This window comes from Watersipora subatra, chromosome 7 (assembly GCF_963576615.1).
Source record: "Watersipora subatra chromosome 7, tzWatSuba1.1, whole genome shotgun sequence".
Classification (NCBI taxonomy): Eukaryota; Metazoa; Bryozoa; class Gymnolaemata; order Cheilostomatida; family Watersiporidae; genus Watersipora; species Watersipora subatra.
Genome location: NC_088714.1, coordinates 22599950 through 22618642, shown reverse-complemented (window position 1 = coordinate 22618642; position 18693 = coordinate 22599950). Strand labels below are relative to the sequence as shown.

Below are 18693 nucleotides of genomic sequence, written 5' to 3'. Positions count from 1 at the left end.
GTTCTATTATTCGAGCTTGTCTAGTGTTATTGCTAATATAATATTAGCAATATTATATTTGTTTAAAGTGTAGCTTGATTTAAATTCCAGTTTATTTAAATATGTTACCACCTACATGTAATGCATCAACCAACTTGTCTCTTTACATGATAATTGAGTAGTTGCTTTCTCATGATACAAGTAACTCCAGAAATAAAGGAGCTTCATTTAAGAGTTGTTCTGGTTTAGTAGTAGTAATTTTTTTGTCATTTTAAACATGATATATTATTAATAAGATTTAAAGAGTATTTATATGGAAAGGTCTAGTAAAAAGGGTCTAGCTTTGTACTAGCCTGCGTCTAGTAAAAAACTATCTTGGTAGTTGCCGTGCTGGAATTTTCGAGTGCAAAAACCCCTTTTTTCTCAAATACCCTTAGAGTAGAAAGTATTAACGTAATGCATGTATTTTGCAAATAGGTAGGAATTATCTTTTCAGTTTGTTGTTTTCCATCTTTATTCATCTACAAATCATTATAAAAGGAAGACGACTCCAAAAAGTCCTCATAAAGTTCTATTTTTAACCCATGTAGTTTGTGCTAGTTAAGACATATTTCCAACTGCAGGTGTTAGTTTTCAAGTAGATGTGTTAAGAGTTACCTTTAAGTTGTTACCTGATGACAACATAAAAGCTTTGTTGTTAATGAAAAAGAAGTACTGACTTTACGAATATTTCTTTAGCAACATCAAATACTGAACTTAGTGCACAATGTGGGCAGTGTGGACCAAGACAAGGCCTTGCTTATAAAATATTTGACACAAACTGTATTTATCAACAAGAAATGAAGCAATAGAGCTATTGAATATAAATACACAAGTTCTTCTAAATGGCGTTTAGCCTGAAATTTCAATGTTTCTAATCAATGAAATCAATGCAAGTATCATCTCCTACCTGTCAACACAGCTACATTTTTTACAGAAAGTTTACCTCTATGCATTCAGGAAGTTTGCATCTACTTATTATCATCATTAATAGTCAAATATTTCGAATAACGACAATCCACTAGTCTTTGAATTGCTCACAGACTTGTACAGGGCCGAGGCTATAGGAGTTAATTTAAGTTGTTAGTAGCTATATTCTTTCAAAGCTTAAAACATTAACTTTATCTGAGTATGGTTTATATATATAGTATATATACAACTATATATATAGTATATATGTAGTTTATGGGATAACACACACTCAAACAGCTGTATCTACACTATAACAAATTTTTAAAATTGATTTGAGAATATTTTTCTGGAGGCAGGTAACCCATGACATGATCATTTCCATTTGTTTAAATCAAGTATTTCATGACTTTTCGAGATGATTTCCGATAGCCTTCCTTGAGTCTTCTGTCAGAGTTGTCTGCCTGTAATGCAAGACCTTGCAACCATCTGTGGCAGAGCTTGGCCTACTGGCCTGCTGCTTAGCAGTCCCTAGTGCTGATCTAATGCTGACCACTCTATCATAGCTTTTAGTTTGAGTCATTCAATCCGTGTGACTCATCACCAACACCTAGTTTTTAAAGTGATTTCATTTGATTAGTGTCAAAGGAATGCTTGTTGGGTTCGTAATGATTCAGGCACAAATCTGTACAGCGTTTGTCAGGCACTACTTTTAATTAACAGAGCATATTTAGTTGAAATGAGTTTGTCAATCTTCATCCGATAATTCTGTTAGCGATGAGAGCATGTTTGGTATGTTGTCAGCTTACCAAAATCAGCAAACTAGGTGTATAGAATTATTGCATAAATTGTTTACACCATTTGACAGGAAGTATGGGTCACATGATCAGTTTATGACTAGATGATTAGACAAAGCTGAAACGAAACTGTAAAGTAGCGAGCATCTATATTTGATAACGGCTTTCCAGCAGAACCCGAAATGTTTGTCATAAACTAGTGCTACGAAATGAGACGTTTTATATTGAGCCTTTTATTAACTCTTAATTTTTACATAATAAAATCATGTGTCAAAACATTAACCACATTGAGTTGAATGCGTCTTCAAAATAAGGGATTCCAACCTAAAGCAATTTTTTAACTGTTCACTTTTGAGCTTTTAAGAGCTTGTAATCACATTTTCGCATATTTTGCACCTACAACACAGCAGAATAAGACATGGTGAATCTTTTGATACCAAATAACTGTAATGTGAATTTTGTTGCAAGTCAACCCTTAAAAGGTAGCTTTAACAAATAAAATTAATTCACCAGCATACGACTAAAAGAGGTTTTATTAAAAATTAGTGAACTCACAGAGAGCACCACAAAAAACACATCATCAGTATGCGTGCTTACTCTTTCTAGAAACTCATGCACTGCCCTCATGTCTTTTCCTGCATGCCAGTGCCCATAAACAATACCTCACTAGGTAGATCAAATTGAATGACGTCGTTATTAAATTTACATGCAGTGGATAGAAGACTATTTGAAGCTTAATGCCTTTCATGTATGGTTTCATATTAACAAGTAAGTATAAAAATTGCAACATAGCCTCGAGATAGCCTCAGAAATAATGGCCGAGCAAACACATTCACGATATGATCCATATTTGTTAAGGTTTCTGAATTACTACTAATCCCCATCTTGACATTCATCTCTTTCATTGTTGACGAGTTAACGCAATGTTGACTTAGCAATCAACTACCCACTTGTGAGAACGATATTTCATTAGCCTGAATTCCCAACAAAAAATCCTAATTAGCACGAGTGGTTAGTCAACGCCGCCATTCTGCTGTCGGCCAGCAAAAGCTCATGTTTGGGATGATACACCTGCAAATGAAGATGTTCAAATGAATGAGATCCCTAATTGAGTAATGGACTTGTAAACTTAAAAAGGAGGCCTGATACTTGATCAGCTCAAACAGACACTCGAGCTCGGCACACTAGAGTTGAGTGCATCACTTACCCTCGGCCTATCACCTGCCTTTTACCTCATCAGAGCATTGTCAACCAGTCCCATTCGTGATGGCTCTCATGTTTTGCTAAATATGTGTCCATGGTGAAAATGTTTTATTTTTTTTACTGAACTACAAAAGAGTGTTATGGCAGGGTATCATGTTGACTAAAGTTCTGTTTAGAAAAGTTATTATGCAATTGTTTGTGTAAACATGATAAAAACATAAGCAATTACTGAGTCAGGACATGCAGGACATGCAAAAACAGATAGGTTAATATCACTACAAAAAAATTCTTTCGTAGTGATATTATTAATTATTATATTATTACTATTATTTCAAAAGCAGCCACACAAAAGCCAGCTATTAAATATCCTGCGCTCAAGTGTATAAACCTTCATGAATGTAGCTGAGAAGAGCGGGTTTATCGCAAGAAGCTAGAAAACGTCAGAAATTTTGAAAGCCGTAGAGAAAGCTTGGCTGACTTTATTCTTTAGGCAAATGAAGCAATTGACAAAATTCATGTAAATTCATTGATATCGGCAGCATCAGCATATATTGTTTATTTAAATAAAATTAGTGTCGCAATTGTTGGCAATACAACAACGGTCTACAGCAATTATCTCATCCACGACACATAATCAGGAATGAAACAGTAAAAACCAATATACAGATTTTCGTTTAATCTACGCCTGCCTGTCACATCTGTCTTCATATATGCAATAAGCATGCTACGACGCTAAACAGAGCAACAATTGTAGTACTATCAACAAAGCAAGCTTCACGCTGTTAATATGGTATCAAAGAACTGCTTGAAGGCATCTATACAGTCAAATCGCAGATCAATTACAATTTTGTTTTTAATTTCACTTAACAAGCCGCTCATTGATTCCAATATTTCTGTTTTTCACTCTTTGTTTCAGCGACACTGTAAAACAGTTCTACATAGCATAATGTGTCATGCGCCTGTATTGTTCGACGACTGCATTAGACACAATTCTAAAGCATGATTATAAAAGACAACTTATGGCATTGACTTTTGTATGGCCTTGTTGGCGACAGTATCGCTGATGGGATATTCTAATGCTGTTTAGCACTCTATCTCTGACCGACTGTCACGGCCATTGTCTAATTGTTGTCTTATTTACTATGTATCCATATCACTGCAACTACGCCTTTATGACTTGTTATTTTTTGCTGATACACACAATCAACTTTGTAGAAATCAATTTTCTTACAGCGATGTTGCTTTCTATCTGCCATTGAATAGAGCGAGGGAGACGACTGTTGGCATTGTGATTTAAGAGCCGTGTTCATTAAAAAGCTCTGGCGACGCTTTGAGCCTGGGATAGAAGTTGTGAAACTGTCACTCCCGCGAGTGTTATTTTAAGGCATTGATTCCAAACACATACTCATGTTCACATATGAGTGGAGACCAGTAATTGGCTGTAGCAACTGATACCCGATAAGAAAACAACAATAATGTCTGACATTGCGTTACTTTTAGTCATACCTGTTGTTACACGAATGAGCGCGTCCGATATGACCGAAAAAGTTTTTACCTCTTTGGCAATGAGCCAAGATTTTTAAAAATTAGCATTACGCAAAGTTAAACAAACTTGTTGATCCTTAATTTAGAGTTTTAATTATGCTTATTATAAAAAAGCAAATGGTGTATCCATTTTCATATTGAAGAAAATAATTAGACGCTTTTGTATGTCAAAACAATGTTGATGTTAGTAAACAGGGTCCTCTAGCTCTGTCGCAACATTTGAGACCCTGACACGAGTTGAAAATCTTGCATTCCAACATGGCCAGTATTCTTTACAGTGACTTCATGCCTTTTGGAATACAATTGTTAGTTGTTATCACTCATGAGTTCAACGAACATTGTGCCAGATTTCTACACATTCCATCTTTTAGGTTCTATTTTTTCCATAAAAATGATACGTAATGAGTCACCATGTTACATAACAGGACGTCGATGAACACTTTCACCGAAGATATTCTACATAGTGTATCCTTCCATATGTTTTATTTAAAACGCTTTGAGAATTAAGGTGTCTCTCATAGAGCATTGTCTTTTCAATCCTCATCTTTTATTGTGTTTGCAACTTGAATATTTTTACAATATATTTATTATTATTACTATTATTATAGTACTGCAAATGCAGTGCAAATGGTTGCAGGGGATTATTAGCTGTTATGAGTTTTAAACATTTGAATACCTGCCGCTTTTGCAAAATTTACCCTTTCATATGCATTCTGAATGTTAAAACATAGACTGAGTTCAAATCTGGTTTTTAAATTGAATATTTTAGATTTGGACAAGCTGTTAGACTAATATTAATCTGAACAGGTTTAGTATAATTGCACTGTTAACTTAATATATATAAATAGTATGTGTTGGTATATTACAACAAAAGAGAAAAGCAAACAACGCAAAATCCCTTTGAACCAACATCACAATGCTGCATGGAGTGCGGGTGTCAAGAAAGCCAGCACATCATTTTTGCAGCTGCGTAAGACTACGGGCTATGTAGCCACTATTAAGATGTTTTTTCTATGATGTTGTTACTATAAAAAGCATTTATAATTACATTGTTAAATTCTCAAGTAAACTTAATTCCTTGTTTATTTATGTCAGGCTGCTACGCTAACAGTTGGCATGACATGATGGCCGTTATTTTTCCTTTATTAGCGTTGCAAAAATTTAAATATTTTAATTATTGTAACAACATGTAAAAAGCAAAATGGAGACAAAAAATTGAATTCGCGGACAGAGAATCTATCGCTTTTCACTATTCTTTTGAATTGCTTGATCATTTACAAATATGAAGCATATTTCTGAGTTCACACTATAATGGATGACAAATATAGTTTCAAATTCCATGCTTTTCTATTACTCTTCGACAAATCTTCAACTGTGTCACTTATGAAAAGAATTTTTTAAACAGGTTACAATGTCATTGGATATTATACGAGAAAGATAACAAAAGAAATTCTGCCAAATTCGGCTTGACGCCTGACTCTAATTGTCTCTGTGTTGAAGTTTGGCGCTCCATTACTTAATGTTGTATAACGCTACAAGGGCCCTTGTCCCTGTCGTGTTTGCACAGGAGTCTGCAAGACCTGCCCTATTCAATTCTTGTTACTCACAATAAAAAAGTTGTATCAATTGAGATGCTATCGTCGTAATTGAGTCAACGCTTTGGCAATAGAAAAAAACGGAATGATTTTCTACATGTAAACATAAGATAGAAACTACCAACAAGGAGTTCTATTGAGGGAGGCAGGCTGAGTAATGACAAGTAATGACAAGTGTCATATTATCTAATCAATCTCAAACACATCCCTTCATGAGAACTAAAAATGATACATAGTTTAACCCTATTTTAGTTATTGTCGGGTCTCAAGCTTCTCCCTCAAACAACCTATTGTAATAATTTCTTAGGCTATTTGTATGAAAATTGTTAGCTAGATGAATTTTAGAATCAAATTAAGGAGTGTAGCCATATGAATTTCAGAAGTAAACTAAGGAGTGTAGCCATATGAATTCCAGAATTAAACTAAGGAGTGTAGCCAGATGAATTTTAGAATTAAACTAAGGAGTGTAGCCAGATGATTTTTTGAAGCAGAGTAGGTAGTCACAATTCCGATATGAAGATTATGTAAGCCACATTTAATGAAACCTACATGTATATAAACAGGGTTTTGCTACCTTGCTCAGCATATGCACTGGTTTTTAATGTAAACATGCATTAATTTCAATGATGCCTAAAATTTCTTTCATTTTCAAACAGATTGTCAGCCTCTGAAAGACCCTGGACTTTCAGAAGCAGACAAATGTGTGTAGAGTTTGGATGAAATTCACCAATCTACACGAGCTAGTTTATGCAGACGCACAGACAAACACAAAAACCGAGAAATTAGGATTTATTAATATAGAATACACTTAACAATCATCACATTTTGTTACACTTTTACCTCAAAAAGGTTTGTGCCTTTGTTTCAACCACTAAAGGTTAGGTCGAAGATAATGATTCTAACAAATCGGATTTGTATGTGTACAAAAGCCACCATGCATAAAAAGCCTGAAAAACTTTCCTGTTGTTGTGTGGCAGCAGCTGAAACCTATTCTCACATCAATTTGTAACTGATCTTTCATTTCACTTTTTGCAAATTTTCGGCGTCTGATGTTTTTTTATCTTATATAGCTCACCTGTGTTTTTATACCCCAAAAAACTAATGGAATTAATACTAATATTTTCCTGTAAATTCTTTGTGTATATATATATATATATATCAAACCACTCTTTGTTTTACATTCGGTCAACGTCAATACAGCAATAACAGTCCTCATACAAATTCTTCGCGTTTAGTACAGGCAGCGTTATGAGTATTATGTAAGATTACCAACGGCTGGTCATTTGCACACATATCTGCAATCAGAAAAGCTAACTACAGAGAGTTAATTAGTTATTAGTCCTCTAGATTATAAAAGACCTAATTTCATGCTCAGCTGTTGTAGAATGATAACATATCAGACTAACGGTGTGTCGGTTATAGATAGACAATCCTGGTGCTTCTAGAGTCTCACAGGTTCTCTAGATAAAGCTAATAAAACTAATTACGTATTGAGATTGTAACAATATAAGTGTGTCGTGACCACAGATTACAGCTGGCCTCACCCTCTTGACCAACTGGTCATAATCAACCCATTTAATACTACACTCCGCGTCATTTGACTGTTAGCCAAAAGTTAAGCACTCCAGAAGAACAGAAAGACATACCATATTTTAATAATTTTAGATTCTTTTAGTAGTTTTTTATTTGTTTTTCTAGGTGAAGAATTATTAATGTACCAAACAGAAATCAATTTGTGGCCAAATAAAATTATTGTTTGACATACAAATAAAAGCAAGTTTCGCTAAAAATCAACAATTCGCCATTACCTTTTTAACCTCAAATTTGAACAAAATATTGCATAGCTTTCTTTGCACTTATAGAAATTTCTTTTTACATTAACTGAAGCTACTGTTAACTTTAAATATTTTCACAAGCGTTAGCTGATAGCCAAAACTTTTGTCAGGAAGGGCGAGGTGCTCTACATATGTTGGAAAGAAATAGGCTAATTGCCAGCATCTGACGCTCAACCTCGACAACAACCCTCAACAATTAGTTACATAGAGTCTTCTCTTACGCAGAGTTCAATTAATTGTAACAGTTACTTCTTGTATGTACATGTATGTTGGCTTGTAGGGTAGCGCACCTCTGTTATTCAAATTTAATTTGTTATCTACATGTAATAGGTGTATTACCTTTAGCTACAGTAAAGACACATTAAAAGTTAAGATAGATTTTTGGTATAAATATCTTTTTTAAGAAGTTGTTTAGTAAAATTTTTTATCTACTATCAATGTTTGCTGCAGTAAGAATAACTTTCTACAAATCCCTACTTGTGATTGACTGTATCATATTTGTAAAAATTTGTTATCCGGTCATCCGCTATACAGCCATCTACCTGGTGGTCAGTTCCGAGGGACAGCTCACTTGTTGTAGATTGTCAAACTATAATTGACAGCTGTATAAAGCTAGCCACTAAAGCATTGTCCAAACTCCAATTATTCCTCCTTCATCTAAAGAGAACTTGGCATTTTTCTCACAGAAACTGGCAACATTTTAAGAACGCCAATCAAACAGATCCAAGATCATATTTACAATTTCTATGCTAGTGAAATATATTCCCATGCTTTACTCAACTCAACCGCTGAGTATGCGTGTTGAGAAGACGACAGGCGATGTCCTCAATTAGCAGGCAGTCGGAGGTAAGAGGCAATGGGGAAGGTTGGAACTTTTCTGAAATAGAAAATACAAGTGGTAGATTGCAGTTATCAGCCTAATAGACCTGCGATCTGTCTATCTTGAGTGGTCTCCATTCAGCCATACTGACAATGCTCCGTCGGTCAGTCATGTGAAATGAATACACCACAGCCTTATTCACTGATCTTGTCCTAGAGTGATTAACGTTTTGTTTTATCCCATAATTTGTCTAAGCTCTAAATTATATTGTTGTTTATGGTGGCAGCGTCTATGTCAGCTGAAGTGGCAAGGGTAATGCTCATTAATAAAATGTGTACTTGTGAGGTTATAATTATAGTTTGATAGCCGTATCATGGCACAAACAAATTATTTAAAGTTAACTAGATGGCTGCTATATTAGATAAAAATCGTTCTTTATGATCTTTTTGCTTCAAACATAAAGTGAATTTTTTTAATATTTGTAAAGCAAAACAAATATATAGTAAAATCAGATATTGTTTTGAGTAGTATGTTTCAATTAGCATGTTCTTGTTGCTGAAATGTTCGTTAATCACATGCACATAGTAAATGTGTTATACGTGAAACTCATGATAACAAAATACAAAAACCATTTTGTTTTAAAAGGAAACTTTTTAGAAATTAAAATTACTATACTGTAGTTCAAGTAAAAATGCACAGAAGTCAACATTTGCTTAAATTACTGCACAACAGACATTAAGGTAAAGTTTACTAAAATGATATTGAGTGTTTGTGCATTTATCATCTAGATAACTTTGAATAAAATGTACAAAAATCACTCTAAGAACTAAAATATAAAATCATCATTAAAATTATGATGTTGGCTATATATTATTATGTATTATACTGTTACTATTATAATTATTGCTGTTTTATTACTATGTTACACGGTATATGGTTACTGTTATAAATATTTTAACAAAGATATATATATTATTTATTATTTATTTTCAACTATACGCTTTATGGGTATTATTTATTATCACAGCTTGTAGTGAATATATTACTAAAATCAGATCATTTCCTGTTTTATAGCAAAAAGATTAATTCAAATTAAATAGTGCAGCGAATATTTTGAGAGCAAGAAAGCCCCTCGCTGTAGCACACGCCTCGCTGTAGCACACGCCTCGCTGTAGCACACTCCTCGCTGTAGCACACGCCTCGCTGTAGCACACCCCTCGCTGTAGCACACCCCTCGCTGTAGCACACCCCTCGCTGTAGCACGCCCCTCGCTGTAGCACACCCCTCACTGTAGCACACCCCCCGCTGTAGCACACCCCTCGCTGTAGCACACCCCTCGCTGTAGCACACCCCTCGCTGTAGCACACCCCTCGCTGTAGCACACCCCTCGCTGTAGCACACCCCTCGCTGTAGCACGCCCCTCGCTGTAGCACACCCCTCACTGTAGCACACCCCTCGCTGTAGCACACCCCTCGCTGTAGCACACCCCTGTGTATCACAATTATTCTCCTATGTTTTATTACTATGTAAATTTCGAGAAGCAAGTTAGAGTATGATTTTCTAAGACACTTTGTCTAGCCACCTTCAAATACGAGATACGCTAATTAATATACTTCTTAGATACTTCTTTTGCAGCAGATGCGGCTGACACGACCCACTTTAGCCTTAAGGTTTAACGCAACGAACATGGAATACTGGCTAACTTTTTACTCCTTAAATACGTATCTTCCAGAACTTGTATTTTTATTATTGTATTAAGACAAAAAAGAACAAATTAAGTTTGAAAGCTGATTTTGGATCAACAGTTTAGAATATTTTAGAGTTGTCCCTCTTTGTAAATAAGAAAACATTTTCAAGTTCAACCAAATTGTGAACTATCTCTAGGTTACGTTATTTTTTAATTTAATATTTTTGAGATAATAGTTTTTAATTATTACTAGAAGCACCATTGTGAGCAAAAGGAAAGTTAGCCCAAGACTTCATGCAGTATGTTAATTCACATTGGAGCTAGCGAAGAGGTTTTCAAAGAGCTTGTCACTAAAAATAGTGCCCTTTTTATAAAGTATTTTTACCAAATTCTCTTTCAATATGGCTATTATATAATGATGTACTATATATACATATGAGTGAGGTATAGTATAACATAGTAACATATGATAACATAATTACACAATATAATATGTATAAAATTGAGTTAATAAAAAGGCAAATGTTCTAGTCAATGAATGAGGTCAGTTTGAGTAAACTTCCTAGTTACTGAGTTTAATTTGGATCATCAAAAACTCCTTTATAATGTATACAAATATACAAAACACAAACATAGTCTTGTGATCACGCTTACAAGCAGGGCTATATTCACCTAAGAACTGTTCTTAAATTGTGTGAAGTTAAGCTTTTCTTAAAAGTCACAATTTGAACGATTCATGAAAAAAGATCGCCAAAACCACAAAATTTGTTTTTTTTTGTTAGCATCGCTTTATTTCACTCCTTTAACAAACATATTGGCCTGTTTTTAATGGGAATGGCTACTATTTTGTATATTCATCCACAATATTTAAGCATTTCCATTTAATGAAAACAGTAACCAAAATATATCTAGTCATAAGTTTTCAAGCATTAGTCCTGAACGCAAATGAACTCAATAACTTCAACCCTGATTTCCCGCCAACTTGTAGCACACTTTGGCACAAATCTGGAAAAACTGTCAACTCGGATTATTCAGTAGTAACAAGATAAACCCTAGAAGAGTTATAATTCACTGGAGTCTCATAATAGAATAATATGCCATGAATGAATCCAATTCATTAAAAATTATCGACTAAACTCAATTGTAAAATAATACATGGTCAATAGGCGAGTGTCATACCATAGAACGATGAACAAATAAAGGGTATGTTACATCACAAGCGAACCTTGCTCGCAGATAACGATAGTGAAGAAAACATGTCTGATGTGGTAAACCTAGCCTAAAGGCCTTTGACAGGGAGGAGAAGGTGGACTAAATAGATGCTATTGTATTTGTTGATTATGGCATTGTATAGCGAGTGGCTGAGCTGGTGATACGCTAATGATCAGCAGTGGCGATATCAAAGAATAGAGGCAGCTTGAAATGGGGATGCTGAGGGGCAATTAGTGAATTATTATTCTATGCTATTTATGCCAGCACACTTCATGGTAAATGAGAAGTGAAATGCACCAACCATGCGACAGAGGCGGAGAAGGGATAAGGCTGAGCCGTCGTCTCCCGCTCTGAACTTTGATTGGCAATTACGTTCTCATTAGAAATTCAAAGGCGGTCACATGAAATCGGTAGCTAATGAGAAGAAGGAATGACACTGGTTGTCTAACTGTTAAAGGAACTTATCCGATAACATCTAATAATTACTTTTTTCAAACTGTCTAGTGTAAACTAGCTCAAAGAACCTGCGGTGATATGTCTAAAAACATACTCATTATGCTAAATAATAAATTTCACTTCGTCACTGCATGCTTGTACATAGTGTTAGTGTGATTAAACTCTGTGTGCCTTTACATTTTTGGCCAATTTTGTTCAAACTTGGATTGGATCCAAACTTGAAAATTTGGTTTTCAAGCTCTGTTTGGTTTCTGAGAACTGACCTCGTAAACACCCCCCATGCTGACTATCTTATTGAGAATGAAAGAAATTCTGTGCAAATCAGGCTCACAGCTAGTTTAATTCGATGGATTTGATGTCGTCCACAAACAGCCAATCAATATGCAGATAGTTGCGATCATCAGTGTCAAAGTTCAACATGTTGAAAGTCCATCGCGTTGTCGCTAGCAGCGATTGCGTTGACCGCTCATCGCCAAATGACGTCATCGCATCCCATCGCCCATCGCTAATCGTCGATTTGAGCGATAGTGAGAACAGACCTTAAAATAATTTATTGTGCTGTTTATAACACACTAAATATATATCTCCTCTGATTCTTTCAGCTTTATGTGCTTCGTTATTATAGTATATTTTGATCAGCTTACATTAGACATTAAATACTCGTTTAAAACCTTTTTTTGGATTAATACAACCTTGATGCTGGTCGTACTTTTGTAGCAGTCACGTAAAAATTTCTACTCATAAGGACAAAATAAAAAAGATACATTCTTAGGGTTTTACATTGAAGATGAACTTACACCAAAATTCTAGTAGATTTTACCAGAAAGTATCGATATTTTTTTATCATTCGCGATTGTTTTGATGTAATCAGACAGCCAGAATGATTCGTGACTAAAATCGACAAAACTTGATCGTTGTTAAAATGCTCAAAGCAAGTGAAAGTATAATGGTGACATAATCACTCTTTCAAAAGTTTCAAAGAGACAGACAGAAACATGTAACGCTGCGACTTGAACGCAATAGTCGATTTCAACTATAGCAACGATAGCAACTAGTAACGTCATTTTATCCCATTTTTTTCTTCAGAGGATTTTTCCTTTTTCCTTAATCACAATAAAGTTGTGCTGATTTTAATCTTGCAAAAATCTTGGCAGTCAGCTCACTACAAACACCAAAAACAATCATGTACCTGTACATGATTGTATACAACCTGTACATGTATTAAGTATATGCCAATACTTTCTGATAAAATCTACAAAAATTGTATTCAAGTTCATTTTTAAACCTTGTACTTTCTAGCCATCACCAAATTAACATGATTTCTGGTACAACCCAGTTGTACATGTTAGCCAGTCATTCTTAAAACTATTTTCCAACAATTTGTCTCCAAAAGTGCATTTTCCAACCTCTTACTTTGGGTTTATATGTATAATAATTATGCTCCATGACATAGCTCGTTTGTATGGCTCTCACAGCACAAAGGTGCCAGCAACTCTCACGTAAAGACTACAGCAATAGCACTAGAGGGATTGTCATCAGGCCGGGCACTCTACCCAAAGCCACACTGATCATTGAACTCCAACTACTGAGGTGAAGGATCAGTGTTTACAGAGTTCTATGATAGACAGATGCTTGTAACTCTGCAGTGCCATTTTGAAAATTTAATGACAACATTTCCATAATTCGTAATGCACTGCGAGTAACTATTTTGTATTTTCTCAAAGTTATCTGTATTATAAAAATTATACCATAATGTTTTTATTTAACTGTACCCTTGCTTTGACGAATAAGTAAAAGGTGAATACTCTTTCTATTGTTATCTTAGCATCAATTTCTTTTATAGACTTGTCAAGTTTTGTTACCCTGTTGTAGGTTCTGGTCAGTTATGCTATCTGGTTTATAATGATATATATATCTATATATATATATACATGTATATATATATCCCAACAGAAATTAAATTGGCATTAAGCAAGTTTTTACTTTTTACTGTTACGCTACCTAAAATAATAACAAAAGTGAGCATCTATGATCATAGATATATTCATAGATGTATTGACAGCGATGTAACACATAAATAGAGAATGTATTAATAGAAAAATAGTTGCTTATGCCAACCCTTGGAGAAACATTGGAATCGCGGAAAGTATTAGACTCAAAGTATAAACACGCGGTAAAGTCATAACACAGCTCATTTGTATTAACCGGGTCAGATAGGTAGATCCATAATTATGTCATATAGGTAAATCCGTAACATCTCAATCATATACTTACGACTAGAACCGAAAATAACTATTTACAAAACAAACTTGTAACAGTTTTCTGCTCACAACAAACGTCAACATACTGAGGATAGGAATTGCTCATAAAATTGCAAAGTGGTTCATTTTGTACAAAGGAAGCAAATTCAAGACTTGCCTTGCGTCAGCTGGCTCAGCAGAGGCAGCGGAGGCAAGGCATCAGAGTTTGCTAACAGTTTAGCGGCTGTCAGAGTCTGAGCTGAACTTAATGAAATGGAAGGTAGTAATGGTTTAGAAGAAAAAGAACAGATAGGATTGCTAGAGTCATGACTTTCTGCTGAGTCAGTAGTCGTGGGTATGAGTTTCAGCTCATCGGAATGACTGCCAGGATCGATTTCTTCATCTTCACTGTCCGAGTCGGGCAAGTCGGGATATTTATCAGTGAAATCCATGTCGTCTTCATCATGACTACTTGACAATGGACTGTTTACTTCAGACCTTTCACTCTTCATATCTGAAGATGTCGTTGACGATGCCGAGTTGCACAAAGGCCTGTATCTTTCATTGTGCAGTCTAAAAATTAAAAAAGACATAATTGCAGGCAATATCACAAGCATTAAAACATAAAAAATTTTTATAAATCTAAACTAGACGGTTTACTAACCGTAGACTGATTGATGCTCACTCAATATTATTTTAAACTATCAAAAGAAATAAAAATATGAATTATAGCATAAAATAGAAAAATTTTGATGAGTTTTCATTTTTGCATCAATGCAATGAGATAAGACTTGTATTTAGCTAATCGGAATGGCTGCCGAGATAAATTTCTTTATCTTTGCTGTCGGAGTCAGGTAAATCAGGGTATTTATTCGTAAAATCTATTTCATCAAAGTTCAAGGTTAACTTATAATTTTTTCAAATATTATCACTAAGAGGCAACGATTCCTAGAGCACAAACTTTATGACAAAATTGAATGAATAGCCTCTCCATCAATGAGCTTAAGTCTGAAAAGCTAGTATGCTCCCTATATTAAACTTTAATTACACGAACACTTGAAATATTGCTTGATTGAGGTAATCAGAAATAGAAATTGACAGCTGGAGGGTATTGGTAATGACCTCAGCCATTACATGAACGTTAAATAACCATCAACTGGCACACTCATCTAAACTCTCATTATCACAAATTATCAACCGCTAGCAGCTATTCATGTCTAAACATCTGCTCAGTTAGAACTCGCTTATGTACACAGGAACTAGTAAACTCTCAAAAGGTTACCCTGTTGTTTTACAACACATGTTAATAATATATGTTAAAAAAAACTCAACTAGATCGCATAGAATCGGTGAGTTTTATGGTTCAAGACTAAAATCGATGTCTAATCAAGAAATGAACAGACACCCGATCGCTTACGAAAAAACTATCATATGCGAGTAATACAATTTCGAGTTGAAATTTAAAATTCAGAAATATATTGCATGTCAGGAAAAAGTTCCAAGCTTTTCACTAACTTTTAAATAAAATTACTATAAAAAGCTCTAAAACACCAATAAAATTTTTCTAAAAGACCTTGTATAATGCAAAGCAATGCATTTCATCATCAATCTTTATGTTAAATATCAATACACCATCGGCGTCTATACATTTAAGTATCAGATGTTTTTTCTAATTATTTGTTGCAGATATTTTCGCAACATGCAACTGTCAGGGTATCACATTGGCCATTCGCATAGATAAAAAAGGAATTGCCTCTAGCTACCCTCCATGGTCATTAACTCCAGTGATTAATATCCCTTCTGTCATCGGCAGCCACTGATATGCCTCCTTCAGTTTGTCTCATATTAAATTAGACACTGAGGTGCGCATTCGTCTGCTACATTACATGTTTATTGGACAAACCGGCTGCCGATTATCTGACTGAACAAAAACTTTGCTTCTGGGCAGGATAAACTTATATGCCTCAATTGTCATTTCTTGCTAACTTAATTTATAAGATACCGTGTCAAATGGGTTTAGATTTCAACTGTACTCGCTTATAGTGGTCAGATTTCAGGTTTTGTCCAAAGGCAGAAGAAAAATATTGTTTATGCTAATCCCACTTGTGCTGTTTCATGCAAGCTTGCATTGTTTTTAGACGATAGGTTTAAATGGTATGCGGGCACGTAAACCACTTGATGCTTTATTGCAGCATTTACGTTTAGCTTTTAAATTATTCTCGCCGCAGTTGAAGTATATCTATTCGGAGATCAATGGCGTCTTCAGGAATGAATATTCTTAACACGCACGCCATGCAAAACTTCAAGAGACATAATGATCAGCCACAGATGCCAAACTACCTGATCGTGTTGTCATGCTAATCGATATACATGTATCATCTTGTCAATCTGCCATGACTCAATACCTAATCATACCTTTAACATGTGTCAACAGCCTTTCAAAGGAGATATGGACATTTCGACTATAGCACTCAGTTCACATAAGGCAATGCATTTTATGCGAATTTTGAATTTAATGTAGTATTTACCTGTTTTTTATTGCTGCTGCACGGTCACGCTGTCTTCTGTTTTTAAACCAATTGCCAACTTGTGTCGGAGTTAGATTTGTTGCACCAGCAAGTTCTCTCTTTTTGCTTGGGTTTGGATATGGATCCTGCAAAAAATAGAGTATAATAATATATAATAGTAAAAACATTATTTAAAAAATTTAACAGAATACTTGTAATTTCTGACAAAGAAAGACAAGTAGTTGTAAAATTTTTACAATCATATACCGCTAGTTTAAAATACAATTATGCAAATGCGAAAGTGCCGTTAAATTTAAGTTTTTGTCAAATTATACTAATAAGCTTTTCTTGTGATTTAAATAGTTTAGATGTAAAATAATTAAAAAAATAAGCAATATTATTTATAAATTTCAAATCATAACCAGTGGTTCAGTTTTGCGCGGAAATTTATTGATGTTGTCCTCACCTTCAGATACCATTCCCTCAGCAGATTCCTTGTTCGTTCCTTGAAGCAATGAGTCTTCTGCTCTCCATCCCAGATTGTCTTAGGCAATGGAAATTTTTTCCTGACTCTGTATTTATCGACAGGCCCAAGGGCGCGGCCTCGTAACTTCTCAGCCTAAATACAAAGGATGGTCTGTTAAGTCAGTCCATTGCATCTATTCAGTAATCTGAATAAATGAATTTTTTAAATTTTGTATCATAAACTAGACAGATTGATAATTTATTTTTATGGTTTATTCATTTGTATTTTTTAAAAACAAATTTTAAAAAGTATTTTCATTTAACAAACCAAACATACAGTATTAATATCGCGCATATCTTACCTCCTGGTAATGAGCTTCCAGCCACATTCCTTGAAGCTTACCATGGCTAGCTTTAGTGAATTTGTGATTCTCGAGTATGTGATAGAGTTCTCTGTAGTTACCATAGTTAAACGCGACTAGCGCCCTTGCCCGTAACACAGATTCATTCTTGTTCAGGGCGTCGCATATCAACGGATTCACAGGCAATGACCAAAGAAACCGTCCGAGCCTTTCCAAGTCTCCCGACTCTTCTAACGTTTCGCAAACTTGCGCTACTTGTGAAGGCTGGAAATTGAACAGCGGCAAAGTCAACGACGCTGCTGCCGCCGCTTGTGAAGTTACACCTCCTAACGCAGGGAACGGTGCTGGAAGACCAGCGGCATAGAACTGAAGAGGTGAGAACATGTTCATCGTCACGAAGTGAGTGGCTTTCGCCTCTTGGTAGCGGATGAATTACTGAACTTCGGTCTGAGAAGCTACCGTTTATATGGCTATTTGAGGATAATAGACCAGGCTGCTATATAATACAATAGTGATAAGTCAAATAAACCTACCAGCCTCTCATATCAATCATTATAATGCCCTCTCTATCCCTTTTGCAACCAATCAGGGAGCATTATCTTCAGCACTGACCAATGAAAGCGTCACGTTCTAGCGAGTTTCAGTGGTATAACGGTATATTTGGTCTTGTTACTTGTGGATTTTCATTCATGTCAATCCTTTTTGTAGAATAATGGTAATTGGTCATGCATTGTGTATTTCGAGATGAGAGATAAGGTGCTGGTCTCCTTCATAGAATTCTTTGGGGCTTTGTTGAGGCCAGGAGCTTTTAATAATCACTTGTATAATAATCTAACTTAGGCGAAAAGCTTAAAGCTGATACTCTTCTTATTAACCTTTTGTTGTCATCCTCGCAAACAATTAAATAGACACGCAGAAAGTGCAATTACATGTATATATCTGTCATAAGGCGCAGAGTCAATACCCATTCTCTTTTTGCACAAAACAGATGAAATCTCATTTCTTTTTAGCCTCGCTGACATATTGATAAGCATCTTAATGA

General features: G+C 35.1%; 1 protein-coding gene across 1 annotated transcript; it reads right to left on the bottom strand.

Moving 5' to 3' along the window:
• Window positions 1-14142: 14142 nt before the first annotated feature.
• LOC137399195 (homeobox protein SIX6-like) lies at window positions 14143-18065 on the bottom strand. Its single transcript, XM_068085190.1, has 4 exons — window positions 17652-18065; window positions 17291-17443; window positions 16846-16970; window positions 14143-14890 (listed from the first exon to the last, which is right to left on the bottom strand). The coding sequence occupies exons 1-4, from the start codon at window positions 18039-18041 to the stop codon at window positions 14485-14487; spliced, it is 1074 nt and encodes a 357-aa protein (XP_067941291.1). The 5' UTR covers window positions 18042-18065; the 3' UTR covers window positions 14143-14484.
• Window positions 18066-18693: the final 628 nt, after the last annotated feature.

Bases quoted from the DNA above. Each gene is read 5' to 3' on its own strand.
- LOC137399195 (XM_068085190.1), bottom strand. From the start codon at position 18,041: ATGAACATGTTCTCACCTCTTCAGTTCTATGCCGCTGGTCTTCCAGCA. The intron at 17,444-17,651 runs GTAAGATATGCG...CTTTGTATTTAG, and splicing joins TGGAAGCTCATTACCAGGAG to GCTGAGAAGTTACGAGGCCG. The intron at 14,891-16,845 runs GTAAATACTACA...TTTAATTTTTAG, and splicing joins GCAGCAGCAATAAAAAACAG to ACTGCACAATGAAAGATACA.